At 45.1% G+C, this 24,729-nt stretch overlaps 1 protein-coding gene across 1 annotated transcript; it reads left to right on the forward strand.

The window, feature by feature from the left end:
• The first annotated feature begins 2,202 nt into the window (after nt 1-2,202).
• On the forward strand, nt 2,203-24,729 carry MYLK4 (myosin light chain kinase family member 4). Its single transcript, XM_040983958.1, has 11 exons — nt 2,203-2,252; nt 6,595-6,869; nt 8,048-8,153; nt 10,799-10,892; nt 10,975-11,084; nt 12,929-13,070; nt 16,068-16,138; nt 16,798-16,926; nt 18,492-18,644; nt 20,807-20,885; nt 24,694-24,729. Exons 1-11 carry the CDS (start codon nt 2,203-2,205, stop codon nt 24,727-24,729), a joined length of 1,245 nt encoding a protein of 414 aa, XP_040839892.1.

The following is a 24,729-nucleotide window of genomic DNA, read 5'->3' on the forward strand; positions in this document are numbered from 1 at the left end:
TCCACCTTCCGGACATAGCCACCTTCCAAAGACCCCACTTCTCAACGTTGCCTTCCTGGGGATTAGGGTTTCCATGGATACACTTGGGAGGAGAAATTCAAGTCCTCAGTCCATAGGATATGGAATAGATATACTCCCTACAGGAACCAGGTAGACGTGTACCCCCTGCCCCCGTCTCCCACCATGCACAGATCCCACTGAGCAGACCAGCCTGGGAAATGATGCAACATCGAGAGAGCTCATTTCAAATCCTTGGCCATCTGGGTCATCTTAAATTCACAGATCATTTTTTGAAAGATGTGTTTATTTGTTTGAAAGGCAGAGTTACAGAGAGAGAGACAGAGAGAGAGGAAGAGATAGATAGATCTGATACCCTTTGGTTCATTTCCCAAATGGCCGCAATGCCCAGGGCCAGCCAGGAGCCAGGCACGTTATCTAGGTCCTGCATGTGGGTAGCAGGGGCCAAGCTCTCAGGCCATTTCCCATTGCTTTTCCCAGGCACATTTTAGGGAGCTGGATTAGAGCTATAGTAGCCAGGATTTGAACCAGCATCTGGATGGGATGCCAGCACTGCTTAACCACTGCTCCCCAGTGCTGGCCCTCTGCTAAATTATTAAAACAGTGACAAAGGAACCCACATGTAAATATGTGACTCTCTCCTCCAAGAGTGAATGTGAGTGACCTGCGGTCTTGAACGTGAACTTGGCAAGGGTGTGGTTTTCCTCCCTGTAACAGGGTGAAGAGCAAAGTTGTTCAGGAACGGGTGCTCCAGGGTTCTCTCCTCTTGAGTCGGTAGAAACTGGGGTTCCTTTGGGAAACAAGCAAGGAGCAGGTGTGGCCATGCTCGTTTTCTCTTTCAGTAGCTTCTTTGCGTAGCTCAGAAATACTGCTGGACGGCTTCGGGTTGAAACTCCCACCACCGCAGTCTTAGGACATGGGTAAAATGCCGCTTGCGTAGACAGGAAGCGCTGGGATTCAACGTGCCTCTAGGTGGCAGCATTACACAGGGAAATGCAAATAAAAGCTCCTGGGCCGTGAGTGAAGTCCTGACATCACTTAAATGATGAAACCTAAGTGATGCCTAAGCGCCAAAGGAGGACCTCAGCGTCACTCAGAAGCCATTCTTCATCCCTGCCTCTCTGGATGTGTTTGGTCGGGGCAAACTGTATCCGAAGAACGCAGATACTGCTCGCGGAGGCGTACACCTGCCGTCGGCTGCTGGACACAGAGGCTCTGTACCTGGCTCTCCCAGAAACTGAGTAATGGACACCAGTTTTTGTAAAGTCCGCATGTGCTTTTCCCATGGGAAGGGCCGCAGAAAATAAATCCAGACTCACCATATCTATCAACCCGCTGGAAGTTTTCAAAACAGAAGCACCGAAAGACAAAGTCACAACATGTCTTAAATACAGTTTATCTGCTTTATTAGACTAATTTGGATATATAATTTCAAAACTTGGCTTGAATTTTCTTTCCCTTTTCTTTTGCTCTGTCTGTATTCCATGGTAATTCTTTTTTAGAAGATTTATTTACTTGTTAATTTGAAAGGCAGAGTGTTAGAGAGGGAGAGATAGGGAAAGATCTTTCTTCCACTGGTTCACTCCCCGGATGCCTGCCACAGCCAGGGCGTTATCCGGCAGTGGGATTGGAAGTGGAGCAGCTGGGAATTTAACCGGTATGCAATGATTGAAGCCGTAGCTTACACTGCTGTGCCAACATCCTAGGTCTAGTTCTAACCGTCTGTGTGATAAATATGTATCTCCTTGTTCTACTGCTCTGTTATTTCATTTTTGACACACTCTGTTTTACTTCCTGTGGTAAGGAAAGAGAAGCCAAAACTCTAGAAGACCTCAATAAAGGCCAACGACGGAGCGTGACTACAATCACGCTTTCCTGTTCTTTTTCCAGAGACTCGATACAAGGTTGAAAATAATAGCAGCCTGATTTATGCAACTTAGAATTGTACCTCTACCATTTCTGAACTTCATAACTCTGGGAAATTATACAACACTATTGGTAAATTGTGATTAAGAGCATCTATCCCAAAAGGCTGTTTTAAGGAGCAACCAAGTTAATGATATAAACCATTCAGAAGAATTCTTGGTGTACGGTCCATGGTCAGTATAGCCTGGCCATCATCATCCTCACCATCACCCCACCGCCACCATAATCATAATTTCCATCATCACCACCATTATCATCATGACCACCATCACCATCATCACCACCATCATCATCCTCGTCATCATTACGTGCTGTTCTCCAGGCTAAGCACCAGGGGGCTTTACACCTCTAGGAAGCACAAAATCTTCTAGAAAATGATCAAACAAAGTTCAACAGCATGAGGCTCGGCAAGGGTGTGAGAGGGGTAGGACTGTCTGCTAAGTTCTGTGCAAACTTGGAACAGGGAGCAACCGGCTTTGCCTCGAGAAGCCCAAGGCATGCACGTTCTCTTGAAAGAGGAACTCCGAGGCTCTCATCTCCAACATTGGCTTCCCGGGGTTTATTAAACCAATCTCCGGGCTGCAAGATCCCCATCTGAAGAATAGAAGTTGCTCTGAAACTGGAGGCTGCTGTTGGATCAAAGTTCCACTTCAGTTTGTTCTGCCACGGGTGCTTCACACACAATGCGCTGGGTCAGCCGATCGTCCCAAGACGAGCCGTGTACCTTCTCGAGGTGAAGAATCACTGGGCGTCTCCAGGACGATTTCACTCATGTCAAGACGTAACTTTAGAATGTGTGATACTTTGGAAAGATTGGGCTGTTTATTGCATGATATTTTAAAAGGGTTTGTTCAACTAACCCAGAGAACCCAAGAATGTAGGAAGGGTGTTTATCCACTTAGGAAAAGAGCCATCTGCTATAAACGACATGAAAGCCACACCTGCAAAGCTGTCTTCATCTCTGACTCTGGTTTACAAAGCCCTTACACACATATCTTTTCATATTTGTTTGTCTCACACACGAACCACTTCAAGATAGCTTAAATAGAGGTCAAAGGTGATGAACAAACATCTTGAAGATGAGGCTCCTTCTACAAACAATTACAGGGTTTCACAGACTTTCTTTGTTTTTTTTTCTGATTTTTTAAAAATTAATTTTCGTTTTAATATTGTTCACATTACTGAGAGGGATGCTGGGGACAGTCATTTGATGATGCTGAGAGACCCTGATGTGGGGACGAGCAGACAGAATTTCCTTGAAAAGAATGGGTTCCTTTGCTTCCGGATCTTGTCCACAGACTATCTCTTTAACTCACACTATTCTGTCCTCTGCATTACTGTGAATTTTATGCCTTTCCCCTCTTTTTGAAGTATTTGACGTAATGGTTCTCCAGCAATCCTTTCCTCAGCATTTGGCAACTTCTGGTGATTTTTTTTATTCATATAATGGTTGTACAACAGGGTCCATGTTGTACAATATTTCAAAATAACTGAGAGTGAATTTCAAACCGAGACACGTGATGGTTGCAAGGTGCAGTTGGCGTCTAGCGGACAGCGGCGAAGGAAGCTGCTTCACATCCCGAGATGTTCCACAACAAACCATGAACCTGTGTGCTGGTGGTGCTGAAGCTGAGAATCCTGGTGCCACTAGTAACCTCAGTCACTTGTGTACCCACAGCTGAAGGAGGAGGGATGGCCAAACTCTGATCCGAAGCAAGGAGCACCTGCCAGCTGCGAAAGAACATCACTGCTCGCAGGTAATGTCTTGAAAAGCCTAGTGCGCTGTAGATAAGGAGTGTTCTTTTCTGAGAATGTTCCATGTCCATGAAACCAGTATATGGCCCATGCTCAGTGTATGCTGACCATGAGGTAGTGCTATCTTATTGTTATTATTTTTTAATATCCCTATTTGAATGACTTTTGGCTTTACCAGCTGCAAACAGGGGAAACTCTTGGAGCTCAGTAGCCAGTCTGTTGGTTCTGTCTCCTTGTACTTTGTTTTTAAAAGTTTCTAGCCACTGATAGAAGGAAAAACCTGAATAGAAATGCCAGTATAGCAAGCCTGGATCATATCTGATTGCATCAGATTCCAATTAAAATACTTTGTATCCTATGATGGCTTCTAGAGAGATCTACCCAGAAGCAGCAGCTCTCTTCCGAACAAGAGAAGATTCATAAACTCAACGTGGAAAATGCTGAGAAGACCAACTTCTCTCTAGCCCAGACAAGTCTGACCATATGTTACTCAGAAAGACAAGATGAGGGAGGGGATGCTGTGCCAGAAAATTCCATAGAGACAAGAGAGAATAGAGATGACAAAGACACTTCCAAGAGCCTGAATGGGCAGGAAAATAATGTGGATCCAAGCGGATGTCCAGTGTTCAAAGGGGGGAAAGATGAATTTCAGGAAGACAGCAGTGAAAGAGAAGAGGAGAAAAAAGAACCAACGTCTGCCAAGGAAGAGATGCTGGACCCCCATTCCAGTCACAAGTCAAATGCTCATCAAACCAGTGGTGATCAGTTCCATGACAGGTAGGACTCCAGCCGTACGTGCCCACAGCCGAGGCTGCCATAGGCAGAGGCTTCTTTTAGAGCAAAGCATTAGAATCCAGTCTCTCACCTCATGGGAATCTCTCAGGTCCACTTTTTTTTGTCTTCTTGACTGTTATTTTTAGCCATTTTCCCCCTAACTCTCTTCCTGATTGGTAGACAATGATAATAATTATTAGTAGTCACAGGAAGCGATGGTTTTAGGAGAGTTAGAGGGGTGAATGTAGTAGTCCAGTGGATTAAACGACCACTTGGGATGCCCAAACCTGCATTGGAGTGCTGTGGATGGGGCTCCGTCTCCACTCCTAGTCCAGCCTTTGGTTACTGAGCATCCCTGCGACCAACAGTACCTGCCATCCATATGGGGTGCCTGGATGCAGCTGCCAGCTCCTGGCTCTTGGCTTTGGACTGGCTGGCCCAGCACCCAGCTGGAACGGGCATTTAGAGAGAACAAATTGAAGATTATCTCTCATTCTGCCTTACAAAGAAACAGAAAGATATTTTAAAAGAATATTACATAAAAGACATTTTTAGCAATTAGAGTATAATAAGTGATTAAATATGTGTTGAAATGTGAGTCTTCAAGTTTACTTTCCCCATTATGAATAGTAACTTGACTGTTTTCTCTCAAATATCTGTGAGGACTGAATAAGAAGTAGATTATACAAAGACTTCCTTAACTGCAAAGCTGCACACAAAATTTGGGCGATTTTGTATCTAATAAAATGAATTACTCTAGGCTATGACATACCGCTTCCCCACTCATATTTGGAGCAAAGAGAATTAAGATGCCTGTGTATGCTGTTTCTAAAAGAAATGTATGACATAATTCTTAATAAAATGTCAAATAGTCTATTTGAAACCTATTCTTGAAGAAATCTAAATTTCTATGAACTAAACATAAGCACTCATAATGAGTGAGCATGCCCAGTGCCATGAAGCTGTGCTTAGTGAGGACAGGAGCGATCCCAAACCAGATGCCAGGTCAGTTCATTTGCTGTCATTTCTGTTATTACATAGGGGGATTATTGCTTCTTCCCTTTATATATATATTTATTTATTTTATTTTGGGCCCTGTACAGTAGCCTAGTGGCTAAAGTCCTTGCCTTGCATTCGCCAGGAACTCATGTAGACCATAATTTGTGTTCTGGCTGCTCTACTTCCCTTCCAGCTCCCTGCTTGTGGCCTGTGGAGGAGAGTCCAAAGCCTTGGTACCCTACATCCACATGGGAGACTCAAGGGAGTTGCCTGGCTCCTGGCTTTGAATCGATTCAGCTCTGGCCCTTGAAGCCACTTAGGAAGTGAACCAGCAGACAAAAGATCTTTTTTTCCCCCTCTGCTCTGTAAATCTGACTTTTGGGTAGAAATAAATAAATATTTTTAAAAAGAAGAAAAAAAGACATATTTTCTTCTTACTTGAAAGGCAGAAAAAGCAAGAAGGAGACAAAGTGAGAAAGAGACCTTCCATCCACTGGTTCACTCCCCAAACACTTGCAATAACCGGAGCTGAGCCCGACTGAAACCAGGAGACAGAAGCTTCTTCCAGGTCTCCCACATAGGTGCTGGGCCCCAAGGACTTGAGCTACCCCCGCTGCTTTTGTAGGCCATAAGCTGTGATCTGGAAAGGGGAGCCACTGGGACTTGAACTGGCACTCATATGTGATGCCAGTCCCTGTATATAGAGGTTTAGCCTACCATGCCATGGTGCAAATCATTGCTTCTTTTACATTGCTGTAATCTCATCATTTTTCTCTTTAGTAAGGAAAGGCAAGGAAAAAAATTAACGTAGGCATTGGAAAACTATTGCATTGCCATGGGGACAGTGCAAGAGTGTGGGGTCATCAGGAGGCCACTGGGGAATTCGGAAGCCTACATCTCTAGTGGGAAGCACATAGCTGTATTTTGGCCTCAAATATCAGAATGCTCAGCCCTCTCACTGAAGTTACATCTCTTCCCCGAGACGCCACTTCTGGAAAGTTTTAATGCTAAGGATTCTGAACCATCGGAAAGTTTTCACCGTGCAACGTTTGAGAGCTGCAGCTGGATTTTATTTTCCAGGTGCGCCGGCAGCCTACAGGCTCTTGCCCCATCACTACCAAGCCTGGGAAATTCAGCAAGAGAAGTCGGTGTGCAGAAGGCTGAGCAAGTCGAGTCCACAGGCTGCAGTAAACGAAGAGTGACGGAGGAAGAGGAGGAGGAGTGCTTCATCAACGAGGACAACAAGAAGAGCAGAATGGATGGAGCGGGAGCGGGCCATCAACATGCCTTGGAAAGGCCCCAGGAAGCCGTGCAAACGCAGGAGAGCGACCCGGGCGAGCCCCAGGAACTTGCTGGAATGAAGACCTCCAGAGAGCCAGAACTGGGGATCCCACTGGGTAGGAAGTGGCTTTTGTTGCAGACTTTGAGAGCTTCTTAACCTTTTTACAGCAAGCATCTCCAGCTAAACTTCACGTAGTCTCATGGTCTAAGGGAACCATGGTGCTATCCTGGGATTTAGGATTGGCACAAGATTACTTGTGTCTTTAACTCTGTTTAAACAAAACAAAATCTGATACAGGGAATGACACCAAGGACATTTTTTCATGATGTCATTGTCCAGTGTACCTGTGAGAGGATGGCTGTGACAAAGCAGATTTCTGAAGACTTATCTATTTTTTTTTCTAAAGAAGGCATTTGTCAATGTCTAGAACGAGAGAAGTGTGCAAGAAACATATGGTGAATAAATACGAATTTCTGAAATGAAAGCTATAAGCTATGTTTCCCCGCTAGTGTTCTTATAACATGCGTGCAGTAGCTGCTTAATAAATGACTAAATTGAACCCGGGCAGGTACAAGGCCATGAACAGGAATAGTCACGCAGAAGTCAAAGGGATATGGGGTTTTATTACTGAGTCATTATGTAAGTTAAAACTGACGTTGACATGAACTAGAGCTTAAATGCGTAAGAAGGAAGGTGCAACGTGGGAGAAATGTGAGAGCCGTAGAATACGTTTTATTGGGTGTTTTATTCCCAGCCAGCCAGGGAAAGCGTCATCTGTGTGCCTTGCATGTGTCTTAAATAGAGCCCACACTTTTTTTTTTTTTTTGGTGAAGTTAATTTATGATGTCAAACTTTTCAATGGCGTGAAGAACGGTTTCTTTATTCCTTCTTTTCTCTTCATTTTGATTAAAATAATGGGCTGTATTTGGAACTTTTATTTTTTTTCCCTTAAAAAATGGGATTGAACCAGTTCCCATCTTTGAATGAAAATGGACCCGGCTGGGAAGCAGCATCTGTTTGGATAGAATGGAGTGTGTCGGGGGTGAGGGCTGAAGATTGTTGACTGTCTTGGGGTCCTGCCCGTCTTGTCTCAGGTATTAAGTTGCATCTTCCTGAGTCAGAGATAAAACCAAGAAATGGAAGCTGTATTTGTGGAGCATTGGGAGTGAAACAGATGGTCCACTGTGTTTCTTTACCAATGACCCAGTGTCCATCAGGAAGCCACTGCTCGCTGCCCCACAGAGGTTGCATGCTTGACCTGTGGCCCCTCTTTCTTTTTCTCTTACCTGCTAGATGGCATCCTGGCACCTGCTGCCCCATTCGGTCACCGTATTGTGACAGCCAAACAGGAGGCGGTCAACAGTTTCTATACCGTGAGCAAAACAGAAATCTTAGGAGGGTAAGTAACCCTGGATCTGAACACTGTTCCCATGACAGCAGAGAGCCTCCCATGAGAGGCCCAGGCGCTCACCACCCCTGGCGGCCTCCACCCGAGAATCACAACCTATAGAAACACGTTGGGAGAGGGCTTTGAACCATTTCTGAAAGACACCCCCAGTGCCAGAAGGGTTAATGCGATGACTCAATAGATGCTGTGCTTATTATCTGCTTTTCCTCCCATGCTGTAATGTCTGGAAGTAAGAAAATCCCAACATGAGTCATTGGAGGGTTCAGAAGCTGCCCAAAGCCATGGCTTAAGGCCTTAGGAGACAAAAGGTAGAAATGAGTAAGACTGCATAGTTCCTGCGGCATGTGTCAAACTTTAGGGTCATTGTGGCTGGTTTTCCAGTCATACTGTTTCTATATTAATTACTATCATCTGTCTAACAGATGACTTTTTAAAATTAATTAATTTTAATTTGAAAGGCAGACTTACAGAGCGAAGGAGAGATAGAGAGGGAGGTCTTCCACCTGCTGGCTCACTTCACAAATGGCCACAAGAACTGGAGTAGAGCTAATTTGAACACAGGAGCTAGGACCTGGATCTCCCACATGGGTGCAGGGTCCCAAAGCTTTGGGCCACCCTCCATTGCTGTCCCAGACCATAAGCAGAGAGCTGGATAGGAAGTGGAGCAGTCAGGACATGAACTGGTGCCCATATGGGATGCCAATGCTACAGAGAGAGGATTAGCTTAGTATGCCACGACACTGGTTCCAATAGATTTTGTTTACTAAAGGATTTGTTCGGGGGACACTTAGAAACACTCTTTCTCTCTGTGCATCCACAGAGGAGACTGTTCTTCCCCCCTTTGACCTCGTTCAAAATCCACATAAAAGGTCTTGTAACCCCAAACCTAACTATGCAGGTTTCTCCCATCAGCATGTGTATGTGAACTCAGATGAAGAAATTAAAGTTTCCATACATGTGTATATTACTGATATGTCATCACAAGGAAAACAGGCCGAGCTATTGCAATACAGTACCTGTGAGTGGTCATCAACAAGTAGGCAGCTGATTCTTGTGGTCTATCCTTCCTCCTCCTCTTTCTGTGCATTTCTGTTGTGCTCTGCCACTCAGGGCCAGCTGACTTTCTCCTCCCTAGCCAGTCCACCACAGGAAACCTTCCAAGAACCCATAGGGATGGGCTTGGGGGAGCACTGAAAATTACAAAGTATGAACTGGTGCATGGGATTCTAAAGGACATGGGTCTTCAGGGAGGTCAGTGGCCAGCCAGAAGCTGTTTCTCTAAAGAGAGAATGGTTATTTGCAGAGGACACTTTGAAATGATTCCCAGTGTGTGTGTGTGTGTTTGCAGGAATGTTTGTCGCTAGCTCCTTTCTCCTCCCTCTTCGGGCACTATTGGGGTTTCCTGGTTGCTGGTCACCACTTGCTCTGGGCTCCACTCCACATGGGCAACTTGTAACTCACTCACAAATAAGTCACATGTGCATGTGCCTTGTTTCAAAACGCAAAGATATCCAGACTTGCACCTCCTTCTGCTAAAAAAAATATATATGTTTTAAGAGATGGAGAGACACGAGACACAGAGAGAGAAACCGAGCTACCATCTGCTGGGTCATTCCTTCCTCTTCCCTCTTCCGCACAACGATTGGGGTTGGATCATGCCAAAGCCAGGAGAGACCCAGCCCTGGTCTCTCAACCAGTTGAGTCGTTACCTGGCTTTCCAGGATACGCATGGGCAGGAAGTTAAAACTGGGGAGCCAGAGTTAGGAATTGAATCCAGGTTCTCTATCGTGGGACACAGCATCTCAAATTGTGCTTTAATTGCCAGACCAAAAGCCCACCCTATATTTCTGTTTCAGGGTGTAGCACCTTGTCTGTCATCCATCGTGCTAGGGATCACTGCCCCCCTTCCTCTGAAATTTTCTGGAGTCATGTCCTGTCTTGTGGCCTGTAAAGTATTTTTGTGACTTCTCTGACATCCTTGTTCCTTTAGCATGAGGTCATCCAGTTTGCTGGAAAAAGCATGAGTCCTGTGAGATGGCCACAACAGTCAAGTCCCTTGCAGAAGTCATGCTACAGAGCCTGAAAGTTGAGATAGCCCTGGAGTCAGACAGCGACGGGTGCCACTGCTGGGCCAGGCAGTTCCAGTTACCATGGCTAATGAAGGGACAAAATACATTTCTTCACCAGCAGCTCGTGTAGCTGTGCTGGGCTGATGTGCTTCAGTAAGGACTACAGCTGAAGATCTGATTGCAGCTGAAGCCCTGCTGGGCTTTGTTGATACTGATGCAATGTCTGTAGCAAGATTCATCTGCCTCTGCACTGAGTGGGATGCGGCACCTGACAGCTCCTGCTTCTGTCCAGTGTTGCAGGGGCTGTTTTCTGCTGTGTGGTGGCCTCCCTCGAGTTCTCTGTTTGCTTGGGGGCCCCTTCCCTCAGCCTTTCCAGTCCCTTCTGTGACAGTCACCATTGCACACAACAGGGACAGGGGCCTTTAGTGTGTGCTAACTTACTTTTTCCTGGATCGGGAGTGAGATTTCATACTGCGTTAAAGTTACGGTAGATGTAGTTACTGTTTTGTCCCTTCCCTGGCACTGCTATGCAGCACCTGTTCCATATCTCTCCCTCTTCCTCGACAGCGGGCGTTTCGGCCAGGTTCACAAGTGCGAAGAGAAAGCTACTGGACTGAAGCTGGCTGCCAAAATCATTAAGACCAGAGGCGTGAAGGACAAGGTAAAGGCCACTGGAGAAGGGCGTGGCTCCCCAAGCCATGTCCCATCGCAGGCACACTAAAGCGCCATGTCCTCCCATGCAGGAAGAAGTAAAGAACGAGATCAATGTCATGAACCAGCTGGACCATGTGAACCTCATTCAGCTCTACGATGCCTTCGAGTCCAAGAATGACATCGTGTTGGTCCTGGAATAGTAGGTGTCCCTGTCTCACCCCTTGTTCCCAGCCCCCCACACCACTGCAACAGCGCAGGTCGAGCAACACAGGCTCCCGTCAGTTCTAGTAAGGAGACTCCTGCATGTGCGTGTCCATGTGTTATGTTATTGATACAAGTAACGAGAGCACACCCAGCTTGGTATCTAGGTTACAGAAATGAAGCTTATATATTACATAAGCTGGAAGAAAGCAAAATGTTTATGCTTTTAAAAAGATTCATTATTTAATTATTTGAAAGGTGGAGAGAGAAAGAGAGAGAGAGAGAGAGAGAGAGAGTGAGACAGACAGACACAGAGAAATCGATCTTCCATTTGCTGGTTCGCTCTGCAATGACCTGAATAGTTAGGGATAGGCTCGGCTGAAGGCAAAAGTTCAGGACTCCATCCGGGTCTTTCACATGGATGGCAGGGCTTTTTTTTAAGATTTGTTTTTATTTATTTGTAAGGCAGAGTTAATCCAGAGAGGGGGGGGGGAGGTCTTCTACATGATGATTCACCCTCCAAGTGACAGCAATGGCCGGGGTATGGGCAGGCTGAAGCCAGGAGCCAGGAGCTGCTTCTGAGTCTAACCATATAGGTGCGAGGGACCAAGCATTTGAGCTATCTTATATTGCTTTCCCATTAACTGGATGAAAAATGGCCAGTGTCTGTATGGGGTGCCAGCATCACAGATGGCAGCTCTACCTGCTGTGCCAAAACATGGCCCCAGGGGGGCCAAATATCTGAGCTATCTTCTGCAGCTTTATCAACAAATTCATAGGGAGCCACATAGGAAGTAGAAAAATATTATTTCTCCAATACAGGATGCTAGTCTTGCATGGAGTGCTTAGCTCCCTGTGACACCCCATTGGTTCTAGCCACTTGTACTTTAACTACATCCAGTTGCCTTCACTTCCCACAGGGCGTATGTCTCCAGAGCCCTAGGGGGGATAGTGTTGAATCCTATATATGTCACATTTTATCCTGTGCATACGTATCTGTGATAAAGTTTCATTTATAAATTAGGCATAGTAAGAGATGAGTGCTCGCTAGAAATAAAATCCGGATCGTTATCACAATACAGCGAAGTAAAACTAATGTGAATGTGGTCTCATTGAGTCGGTTCCCCTGAGTGGTACATCGTGCTCTGCTGTCCGCAGTCAATCCCAGGTGGAAACTGAACCAGTAGACAAGGAGAATGACTGCATTTGCTAATACACAATTCATATCAAAGCCTTGGTGATTACAGCAAAGAAGCTTCAATGTAAGATCACTTTCATAAAACTTCATCATGGGTTAGTTGAACAACAAATAATTCTAAAACTGAATCAATACTGTGATTCAGTATATATGTGTGTGTGTGTGTGTGCTTTCCCCCCTTTTTGGGTTCTGTTTATCATGGTACAATAAGGTCTTATGGATAATAATGTGGCTAGCCAAGCCATGTAGACCCGACTTGTCACTGAAATGAGTCTGGGGTCTCATTGGGCAGAAGGGTAACTCACCTGCAGGTGGCGTTGGGATTTTTTCCTATTTTTCCTACCCTTACACATCCAGTCTTCTGGATCTTTGACACGTGTTCAGTGTAACACAGGGATTCATTCCAGTGCTGTACCCACTGATAAAAGGGGCTTTGCAATTCTGTGCCTGTAAAACCGAAAGTCTGAAAAATGACGAGTCTTCAACAGAACTGTCTCACCAAGCTAGCCAAAGAGGGCAGATGGATGGCTGTGTCTCCACGCCCCTGGGCAGAGTTAGAGGAACTGACACACCGAGTGGCTACTGGGTAAGTGCATGGCCGTGAAGGGACCGGGACGAAGGGTTTCCCTGTCTCATTTCTGCAGTGTGGATGGTGGGGAGCTCTTCGACCGCATCATCGATGAGAACTGCAACCTGACGGAGCTGGACACCATTCTGTTTGTCAAGCAGATATGCGAGGGCATCAGACACATGCATCAGATGTACATCCTGCACTTGGACCTGAAGGTAGAGCAGCCTGCCTGCGTGTCTCCCCCTTGGGGTCCTGTGTCCCAGCAGCACCTAGGCACCAGCTCAGGACAGGGGCAGCATCCCTGACTAGGTTTTCAAAAACGAGTAACAACCCTGTTTCTTAACTTGCTCTCCTCATTTCCAAACCTTTTCTCACCCCCTCAATACATGTATGTATTCAGATTCTGGTGTTTGGCCAGTGTTTAAAGACTTCCATGTGGTAGAAGGTTTTCCTCAAAGTTTAGAATGAAAATCATCACCATCACCACCCCAACCTTTTCAAATAGTGGGGAGGGTTTCAGCTAGTTCAGAATTCCCTGATGATGGCCAACCTTGGAGGATACCCAAGAGTCCCCCAGACCTTTCTGAAATCTTTTAGGGAAATCTGGACTTTAGGGGTCTGCTTTCTTGGAGTATGGCAGAAGGCTGAGCCAGCACTGTGGCGGTTGGAATACAGAGCAGCCAGAGGGTGAGTGCTGAGGAGCAGGGCAGACAGGTGCACGGGAGGGGCACCATGCTGGAAACTGTTGACAGCAAATGAGAACAGTCAAGCTGCTTTCCTTTCTTCTTGTATTTATTGTTCTTGCTGCTCCCTATTAAAGATCTATTTATATATTTGAAAGCCCAAGAAACTTAAGGAGAGAGAGACAGACAGACAGACACAGAGAGAATCTTCCATCTGTTGCTTCATTCTCCAAATGGCCCTGACAGCTGGGACTGGTTTAAGGTGAAGCCATCTGGGTCTCCCATGCGGTTGCAGGGACTCACCACCTGGGCCAGCTGCTGCTGCTTTCCCAACCACATTCACAGGGGGCTAGATCAGAAGCAGAGAAGCTAGGACTTTGATTATGAAGCTCTTAGAACTGGACAGCAGACAGTCCTAGATACAACCAAGACAAGACCCAGACCTCCAAATCCTCATACTAATACTATGTCTAATACTGGAGCTAAACAGCCTAACATATGTCCTCTTGTGTGGCTCCATCATTTTCTCATTTCCCTGTCTGCACAGCATGTCAGTGAGATAAAATATACCCTCCACAGAACATGCTAGCGCTTGCAAAGCACCAGGGATTGTGCAGCTAAATAAATGAAGCCTCCTTAAATAGGTTTCCATGGGCCTGTCTTCCTCCAGCTTTGCTCTCCTCACTTGCTTGATTTATGGCTGTTGTTTTTCCCGTCCCCAGTGGAGCAAGAGCAGGGTGGGGGAGTGGGATATTAAATGACCAGGTTAAAGGGGAAATTCATTAGCAGAGTCCTCAGCTACGAACTGAGCTTGATCACGCCTGTTTTCTTGGAGCGTTTTCATTGAGCATAGATAGTTTGGAGATATCCCCACGGGGATTTGATTGGCAACTGGGGATAGGAGCTGGCCTAGGGGAAGCCAGCTGACTCCATCTGCGGCTTCACACTGTTGACTGAAAACTTGCAATGGGTTGTTTTAGTTATGGCTTGTATGTAAAGATAATACCTAAGACGACGACTGGGTGAGTTGTTACCGACTAGCTTTTCGGAAAGCTCCTTGGAAGGAAAGGGGCCAAAAACATTAAAAATACTTGTTCCCATGTAGGGGGTGGGAGGGGGAAATTATGGGTGACCTGAAGAAAAGGTCTCCTGTATGTTTTTCTGGTTTGCAAATTGTATTCAATGAATATTGTTGGATCTCATAATCGTAAGACATGTACTTTTGGAAATGCCCTCCAAGCTGTTTCTTTTCATTCTGCAAACCAGTTTTTTGGATGCTACGGTATTCTTGGACAACTGGATGGCTTCGTGCGTAATTGACCAGTTATTTAAGCATGAAACCAGCTCTTCTAACATAGCACCCACTTTGTCTGCAGAAAATGACTTTTACTCCCCCGACATCTGGTTTAGAGATATGTTAGAAAAAGCCTTTCAAAGACGCTACACTCAACCCAGGGGACTATTGAATGTTGATTAAGGAGACAATATATCATTTCATAAACTGTGGCTGAGTTTCTCATTTGAACCTCTTCTTCAGAAAGGTGTGGGAGGCGGAAGCCAAAATACTCTGCCTGAACGGGCTGAGGAAATGCAGGCCTGGCATCCAGTGACGTGTGTGAGCATGCCCCGTGCGTGCCCTCACTTCTTAGGGCAGAGCTGGGATCAGCGTTTTGAAAGTTCTTGACTTTTCCTTGGCAGGTTTAATTCTCTCTCGTGGACGATGCTGACTTTAAACCCAATTCCATATTCTTCCCAGGCTGCCATTTTCCTGAACCTAATCGTGTAGGAACACGTATCATGCAATCCACGAACACCCAACGGCAGAGCTGCAGCCTGCCCCCTGTCCTTTCTCCCTGAGTGTTAGGTTAGCGAGGCAGAGTCATATCCAAGTTTGACACCAAGGAAATTTAGTCCAGGGGTTAAGCACGAAGACAACGCACAGCAAAACCTTGGAGTTGTATGAGATGAAGAATGGCCAGGAAAGGAAAGCCTTCCTCTTCCAGGAGGCTTTCTCGTAGACCAAATGCAAAGGGGGGACATCTAGAGGTCGGGAATGCTTGGATTGTATTGCACACTCGATGTGGTTGTTCCAATGAATCAGGTCATTTCTCTCAGAACTCGTAAATCTCTGGAAGAAGGACTCTTCCAAGAAGGAGAAATTCATACTTCATAATTTTAGGGAGGTAGCTGTCGAGTTCTGAGTGGGTCCCTGCCAATTCATTTGCAAAATCCCGAGGCTGCTTCTTTCCTTCATTTCCCTCCAAGAAGGCCTCTGCCTGAACTCAGGCATTATGGTAACTGCAAAACCATGGAGTGGGACCAGCAGGGTAATGCAAGGCTGGCAGGGGACCCACAACCTCATCCACCACATAATTAAAGGAGAAAATACCCACACAGACAAGCCAGTCCCCAAGTGAAAGGCCTGATATGTTTTTCCTGAGTACGGTTGTATTTTTAGTTGTGGTCCAAGGACAATTTGAGGCAAGGATAGTTGTTTTCATTGCTAATGTGTCTCTTTTCTCCTGGCAGCCTGAGAATATCCTGTGTGTGAATCGGGATGCTAAGCAAATAAAGATTATTGATTTTGGATTGGCCAGAAGGTAAGTTTATTTGGATGTAGGTGTGTGAGTGAGAGAACACGATACAAGTGCTCTCTCTTTTTGCAGAGATAAATCTGATATACCCACTGGCTTCATGTCCTCGTTTCAAAGCCATCGCTAACCAAAATTAAGTCCAACGTTACCTGGCTGAATTTGAGATGTGAGTCCTTGGAGGTTTCTGCAACACTGATGGTCAGAAATACAAAAAGTTAAAAGCCCACATGGTGAAGTTTATTCAGCTAAAACCCATTCATTCTTAAAGTTGGTGAGAGTTAGTTTTTGCTTTTTATACCGCATTTGTTAAAAGAATATTTCCCTTGAGAAAAATAAAAAAGAAACGGTGATAGTGTAAACAAGTTTGCAGAGGGACCCGGCCCATGTTTAGTTTCACAGCAGAGGATAAAGAGCGTGACAGGAGACACATGAATAATTCAGCACATTAAGGATTCGGGCGAAGAAGATGTGTGATTGGACGGACGTCTGGCTTACTCATTAGTGCTGGCTTGCTCGCATCACTCTATGTCGAGGACCCTGGTCATGGTCCGTTATGTAGACGTCCTAATCATTCAGAGTGGTTTTGCCTGCAATTCTTTAGCATTATTAGCGTACCAGAATACTAACTGTGATGATTTCCTCACCTTATCTCTCAAAAACTTCAGATACAAGCCCAGGGAGAAGCTCAAGGTGAACTTTGGGACCCCGGAGTTTCTTGCCCCCGAAGTCGTCAACTATGATTTCGTTTCCTTTCCCACGGACATGTGGAGCGTGGGGGTCATCGCCTACATGTTGTAAGCAGCTTTCTCATCTTTCTCTGAGGCTCATGTATAATCTCCACACATGGCCGAGGGGGCTTCTTAGCTGTTTTCAATAATACCCCTAATTTAGATCTTTTAAGAATGAGTATCAAGGATGGCATGGTGGTACAGCAAGCTAAGCTGCCATCTGCAACGGAGCATTCCAGACCCAACTACTGATAAGACCCTTCCCCCGCTGCTCTGCTTCCTATCCAGCTCCTTGCTGATGCTCCCGAGAAAGCAGCGGAAGATGCACCAACACGGGAAACTCAGCTGGAAGTTACATCCCCTCTTTCTTTCACCTCTTTGGATGTCTGAGTGTTGCTATGCCTTTCAAATAAATCAAGTATGTTTTTTTAAAGATTTATTTATTTTTCTTGGGAAGCTGGATTTACAGAAAGAAGGAGAGACAGAAAGATCTCCCATCAGCTGATTCATTCCCCAAGTGGCCTCAATAGTTGGGGCTGGCCCAATCTAAAGCCAGGAGCCTTTTCCGTGTCTTCCATGCGAGTGCAGGATCCCAAGGCTTTGAACCATGCTTGACTGCTTTCCCAGGTCACAAGCAGGGAACTGGAAGGGAAGTGGAGCAGCTACAATACAAACTTGCCCCCATATGGGATCCTTGTGCATTTATTAAAATTATTTTATTTATTAAAATATGAAAATATTTATCAAAAATAAAAAGATTAAGTATAGCTGTGGCACATTGAGTTGATTTCCACCAACTTTTTCCCCCATCACGCTTCAGCCAAGAAAGTCAGTGGCACTGCTCTCCACAACCATTTGAACTCGCTTCCACCTGAAGCCCCAAAAATGGTTCTAAACAATGAACGCTCCTATTCCAATCACCTCAACAGCTCATACTACTAGCCTTACATCTTAAGGATGACATTCCCGATAATTACACTTAGAGCTGGTGTCAACACTTGGCAGCTGTAAGATGCTTTTTTCTTTTTTTAAAAAAAATGTATATTTATTTTATTTATTTGGAAATTACAGTGACAGATAGAGAGGGAGGGAGGCAGAGACACAGAAAAAGAAATTTTCCGTCTGCTGGTTCACTCCTCCAAGGGGCTACAATGACAAAGGCTGGGCCAGGCTGAAGCCAAGAGCCTGGAACTTTATCCAGGTCTCCATGTGGGTATCAGGGACCATGTGAGCCATCCTCTGCTACTTTTCCAGGCACGTTAGCAGGGAGCTGGATCAGAAATGGAGGAGTTGAGACTCTATTGGGGACACTTGGGTCGTCCCAAGTGATATATGAACTTGCTGCACCACAACACCGGGGGCTCCCACAAGACACTTTGCAAAGGAGCTTGCGTTCTGCTCTGAGAATCTGAGTTGAGTGTAGCTGCTGTCATCATCACTTCTGTCGCGTCTTGGGAGTTGAGGGAAGGGAGGACACATTTTCTTGACCACAATGTTATAAAATTCTGCTTCATTGTTGGTTTATTCCTCTTTCCTTTTTAGATGACAGATCCAACACCAATCTGTCTGTGAAGGACTTGAGACTGATTTTTGATTTTTTCAATGCTGACTCTCAATGTTGTGTCCTGTAGACTTAGTGGCTTATCACCTTTCCTGGGAGACAACGACGCGGAGACACTAAACAACATCCTGGCCTGCAGGTGGGATCTGGAGGACGAAGAGTTTCAGGACATCTCCGATGAGGCCCGGGAGTTCATCTCCAAGCTTCTCATCAAGGAGAAGAGGTAGCCTCATTCGCTCTGCATGCTGACAGAAGCAGTGGGTCATCAGAGAGCTCTGTTTATGCTCCTAGGATCTTTAAAATGCATCTACCCCCTTGGGGACATCTTTGATGGGTATGTGAGTGGAATGTTGCAAATAGAATAAGGTTTGATCTTGCTGAGATCTGAGACTGCTTTGGTCATGAGACTTGGATGGAGCTCCAGAAACTTCCATCCTGTCTTTGGTGACAAAACCTTGGCAGTCACAGACCCCTGCTGAGCCTCTGTTGAGTCATCTTCAAAATGAACGGTTTGGGTGAGTTATTTGTACATTCCCATACACCTTCACAAAGCATGCATATGGCTCCCTGAAGCTGGACAGCTTGACCAACGTTTTATTTGGAAACCAACTCTGTGCCAAGCCACACCAAATGCTCCAAGACAGTGTCTGTTTTAACCACCATCCCCCACCGGCTCCCAGTGTCATGAGGTAGAAATTACTATTATTCTGTTTCATAGATGAAACTCCAAGTTGTTTTCCCATGAACACATTGCTAGTAAATGGCAGAATGGATGCCCAAACCCATGCCAAGCTTCCCCCAAAGCCATACGCCTCGCTGTTATATCGAATCTTTGTGTTTTCACTCACTAAAACTGTACAATTCAAAATTTAGTGGATGGTGAAGAGCGGTATTGAAGTCCAGGAGCTTGTGTTTTAGAATCACAAAGAGGGAAGGCCACTGGGATTACCAAATCAGACAGTGTTTCAGATGGCTTTATATTATGTCTAAACTATAAAAGAGTGAAGTGTGTTTAAGGTTTTTCGGGGCCAGTGTGTTAGGAACATTTAAAAACTTGATGGAAGAATGCAAATAATGGAAAAAGAGATGCATGTATTTCAAAGATATTTGCATTAAAATATATTTAACTTTTACTTCTCTTTCTAAAGATTTATTTTATTTGAAATGCAAAGTTACAGAAAAAGGCAGGGTAGGGGAGAAGAGAGAGAGAGAGAGAGTTATCTTCTATCTGTTCATGCTGTCCAAATGACTGCAACAGTCAGGGTTGGGCCAGCAAAAGCCAGGAGCCACTAGCTTCATTGGGTAGCGGAGTACTTGGGTACCTGGACCTTCTCCTCCTGTTTTCCGACCTTCTCCTCCTGTTTTCCTGGGTCCATTATCAGGAAGCTGCAATGAAAGTGGAGGAGCTAAAATGTAAACATGCTGGGGTCACAGGTAATGGCCTAACTTACTGCACTGCATACTGACCCATTAGTTCTACTTTTCCAAAAACTTTTCCAAGTAGCCTCTTACAATGAGGTTGACATGAAGAAAGAGCCAGAACTGAGTCCCTATCAGGCCAGAGGGCTTAGCCAGGCCAAAAGAATCAGTGTGAGAGGAGAGATGGTCCACAAATAGCGATTGCCTTTGTCCCTTTTCCATAATGGAAAGACACGGTCACAGTTGTTACTACTAACAGGTGATTGTTAGTAGTAACAACTCCAGGCCATGAGCAGATGGCAAACACCAACCCCCAGGAAATCCACGGAGAGTGAGAAATCTGTATTAATGGAGAGCTTGTTTTCTACACACATTCTCAGATGACACCTGATGTAACCACCCGGTCATCCTGGGTGTGTGGGTATTACCACCGTGAACAGACAGATGACGACACAGAAGCCGAGAGCAGTAAAGCAGCCTTTCAACACAGAGCAGGTGCCAACACAGGGCTTCTGGACCACAGCATCCATGCGTTGGGCCCCTCCTTCAGCCCTAGCATGCCAGGACTCTGCCGAGGGGTTGGGTGAAGCAGACCTGCGACCTGGCGCTTCAAGGCTGCCTGAAGCTCCTTTCTCAGCATTTTCCTGAAGCAGAGAGCCTGTAGATTGATCTTACCATTTGTTAATTTATCTGTCTAGCTGACTGATAGGAGTTCTCACATTCATGAAACTTAGGAATCACTATCTGTGTTTCAATGAAGATGCACATTTATTCACAAAGGTTGCTTGTCATAGCCGTGCTGTTGCCCTGCCTGGATTTCATGCTAGCCTTTGCCACTCAGCTCAGAGAAGGCATACTTGGCTGTGACTTTGGCATTTGGCCTACTGGTCTACTGAAGATAGACACTAGGGCAGAGGTTGGGCAGCAGGTGGACATCCTACTAATGAGCTCCTGGTTTCCCTTTAGTTGGCGAATAAGTGCGAGTGAAGCGCTTAAGCATCCTTGGCTGTCAGACCACAAGCTCCACGCCAGACTCAGTGCCCAGGTGAGCAAACCTTCATGTTTTTTCTCCTTTTTTTCCTGCTTTGTGATGATCTGATGCTGGCCACAGCCCTACTAATCCCAAATGAAAAAGTGTTGTCTCATAGCTTTCAAATCATGTGCTTGCATTAGATTATTTAGCATGCTTTTACCAAGCAGTTGCTAGTATTTTTAGATAATGTCAATATGATTTTTATGTTTAGTAGAATGCTATTTTCACCTACACTGATATCTTTATTATGAAATCATTGTACCCATCAAAAAAATGAATCATAACCTTGTAGGATATGTAAGCATATATATGAAAGATCTTCAGAAAGTTTTCAGAAAAAATCCATATCCTAGAACAAACTGGATGGATTTCAAAATGTTTTACACCAAAATAAACCTTTTTTAAAAAACACTGATTGATTTGAGAAGCAGACTGGCAACAGAGAGAGAGGGAGAGAGAGACAGATTTTCCACGCACTGGTTCATGCTACTAAAAGCTCCAACTGATGGCTGGGCTAGGCCAAAACTAGGAGCCTGGACCTTTATCCGAGTCTCTTACATGGTGGCATGGGGTCAGGTACTTGGACCATCCTCCACTATATTTCCAGGCACATTAACAGGAAGATGGATCAAGAGTGGAGCAGCTGAAAAAAAAAAAAAAAGAGTTGAGTAGCTGGACTAGAATCAACAATCTGCTTTTGAGGGGGTTGGGGAGATGCTGGCATCTTAAGCAGCAGTTTAACTTTCAAGCATCATATCACCTGCCCCAATGACTTGCAAACTTATAGGTCCATTTATAAATATATATTTTAATTTCATTTCCCAACAAACCTTTTGGAGTTAGTTACCCTTGTGCACAGCCTAAGATATATAAGCATAAAAAAAGTTTTGGGAAAGTACATACATGGTTGTACATTTGAGAGAACTCATAGTTCTAAACTCTGTTGACCTGATTTGGTCTGTTGTCAGCAGGTCTTAAATCCCAACAGTCAACTTGGTTCAGGCAGTTGTACGGGTATTTGTGAAGGAGACCTTCACCAGTGTCTGCTGGGATCCACTTAAAGCCCACACTCTGAGATAACCTGATTGTGAAATTGTACCTGCTCCCACAGGCATAGTTATCATTTGTGGCATCACTTTCTTACCTTTCTTTCTTCCCTTTTTTTTTTTTAAAGACTTTTTCGTTTTATTTGAAAACCAGATTTACAGTGGGAAGGAGAGACACAGAAGGAAAAATCTTCCATCTGCTGGTTTACTTCCCAAATGGCCACAATGGCTGGGGCTGAACCTATCCAAAACCAGGAGTCAGGAGATTCTTCCTACTTTGCCACATGGGTGCAGGGGCTCAAGTTCTTGGACCATCTTCTTGCATCTTCTTTGTCTCCTCCCCGCACTCCTTCAGCACCCCCCCCCCCCGCTAAACCCCACCCCCACCTCACACCCCATCTCCTGCCGGCTCATACTTAATTTGTCCCAAAGTCCCCAATTGCTCTGGGATCTGTCCAGTTCCTTCCATCTCCATGGTTATCCTGGCTTGGGACATCTATCCCTGGATCACTGTCGACTGCCTTTTTCTCATCGTCTCCATCCAGATAATTGTGGATTACAGGAATGACACAGGAGTCTCTTTACCACATACTTGGGACGACCGCCTAGATGCACACACAGGTAACACGCAGGCTCTGCCTCCATGCTCGCTGGGGCCCCATCTCCCACGAGTGTCACTGAGGATAGCACTGAGGTGGCCCGGCACGTACGAGACTGACACGCTTTCATTCCCTCCACCTTTTCTTCCCCACTCCCTGGGGTTTGGGAGTGGAACTTTTCCCCTGACCAACAAACCTTGGAATGAGTGTGCTCTGCATACTCATCTTTTCCACATGCAGCTTTTATTGAAATTAACTCTACTTCTAAATCCAGCTCCAGCACCAAGTTTTATTTGTGTCTGAATATACCTTTCCTTGATAATTGGTACTGATGTCAAGTAAAAATAGACTTATTACCTAGCTGGTACCTCACCCAGACGACATAAACTGCTTATTAGGGCAACCAACCTATTTTGAGCCCATTCTCCACCAACTTATTTTTATCCAAGCCTATTGGTATCCAAACACACTTTGACGTGGCAGAACAATATAGAAACCACAGCCAAGAATTAATGACTCTATACAGTCTGAAGAGTGTTTTAAATATTTTAAAAGCATATCCTAACAACAAAAAAATCCCCTTTGCTGTGTTCCATCCAACTGCTAATGCCCAGGGTGAGCAGATATTTCAAGAAGGGTGACAATTTAAAAACTAAATCCTGTTATTAAAAAATGGTCTGGTTATCATTGAAGTCATAATTAGATAGCATAGGGCCAGCCAGTGTTCTGGCACATTACAAAAATAAACTCATTGAATCCCCAACACATGAAGCAAGTGCTGTTCTTATCTTCATTCCAGAGAAGACGAGGAAGATGAAGGTGCAATTCTGGAGTTTAGATCAGGGCTTCCCCACTGCTAGGGGAGGAGGCATGGGTGAAGTCTCCAGAACCATCCAGAAACCTTCTCCCTCTGTGTCACTGAAGGCCAATAACACAGTCACTGTTTTATGCACCCTGGGTACCCCTTATCTGAGATGCTAGGGACTGGAAGTGTTTCTCATTTTGGAATATTTGCATACATACAATGAAATACCTTGAGGAGGGGACCCAAATCTAAGGTTAAAACTCATTTATGGATCATATTAATCTACCTCTCCTGCATGTAGCCTGAAATTATCGTGTGTAGTAGCATTGATGTCCCTGGTGTGAGGCCAGATATGGGATTTTCCGTTTTTTATGTCAACACTCAAAAACATTTCAGATTTTGTAGTATTTGTAATTTCATATTTTAGATTAGAGATGCTCATCCAGAGTTGAGATTTAATTTCCCTAGCAGGTTTATCTTTTGGAAAATATTGATTCTGAGAAGTTCTATAAATTCAAAACTTACCTTTACATTGAAAACTTAATCCTGATCCCAAACTGTTTACCAAATCAGTCTAAATTCTATCTTTAATGTCTTTCATGCATTTTATCTATCTTTTAGTGGTTTCATGCTTCAGAGAACTTACTATTCCTCAACTACCTGGCAACATGTCTATTGCTAAATTGAAGAAAGAGTCCCTTTTCTGAGTGCGATAGTCTGTTTTCTGCTACTATAACAAAATACCCAAGGCTAAATGATTTTACCAAGAGAAGAAGTTTATTTATCTAGTAGCTTTGGAGGCTAGAAGTCCAAGCTGCATAGCACCAGCTCTCTCAGGGTCCCTTGGACTGCATCAGCGTGGTGCGATGTGTCATGGCAGAAGCACAGGTGGGAAGGAGGGACAGCAAAGCAGAGAGTGGGCAGAGGCTCTTTGTGGCCTCTCAAGGTGCCCTGAAGATTACCTTGTCCCTCACAATGACCTCCTGGTAGACCCTACCCCGCTTCACAAGTTTCCAACACCCCAAACATAGTTCTTAGGAACAAACCTCCTGGAGTTGTCTTCATTCAGTGCTACCCTCAAGGTGGCTCCAGCCTTTCTTGATGCGCGTGTCCGTCCATCAGAAGCCTCTCATCAGAAGCTGCTCTCAGCTGGGGTGGGGACAGGCACTCCACAATTAGAAAACATTTAGAACTCAACATGTAACCTGCTATAGTCAGTCAGCGGTTTGGGACCAGAGTAAGCAAAGCTGAGGAAATAGGAAGTGTAATCTCTACTCCCAGAAACGAGAAACCTGCTCTCTCCTCCTCCCACTTCTCAGTGCTACTCCTTTGGCTCACGCCCAGCCCTCGTGGACTAATGAGAGAGCAAGGAGCATTGCAACACTGATCCTATTACTCCCAATTAA

The sequence above is a fragment of the Ochotona curzoniae genome, unplaced genomic scaffold, assembly GCF_017591425.1.
Source record: "Ochotona curzoniae isolate NIBS_2020 unplaced genomic scaffold, NIBS_Ocur_1.0 contig_4064, whole genome shotgun sequence".
NCBI classification, from domain to species: Eukaryota; Metazoa; Chordata; class Mammalia; order Lagomorpha; family Ochotonidae; genus Ochotona; species Ochotona curzoniae.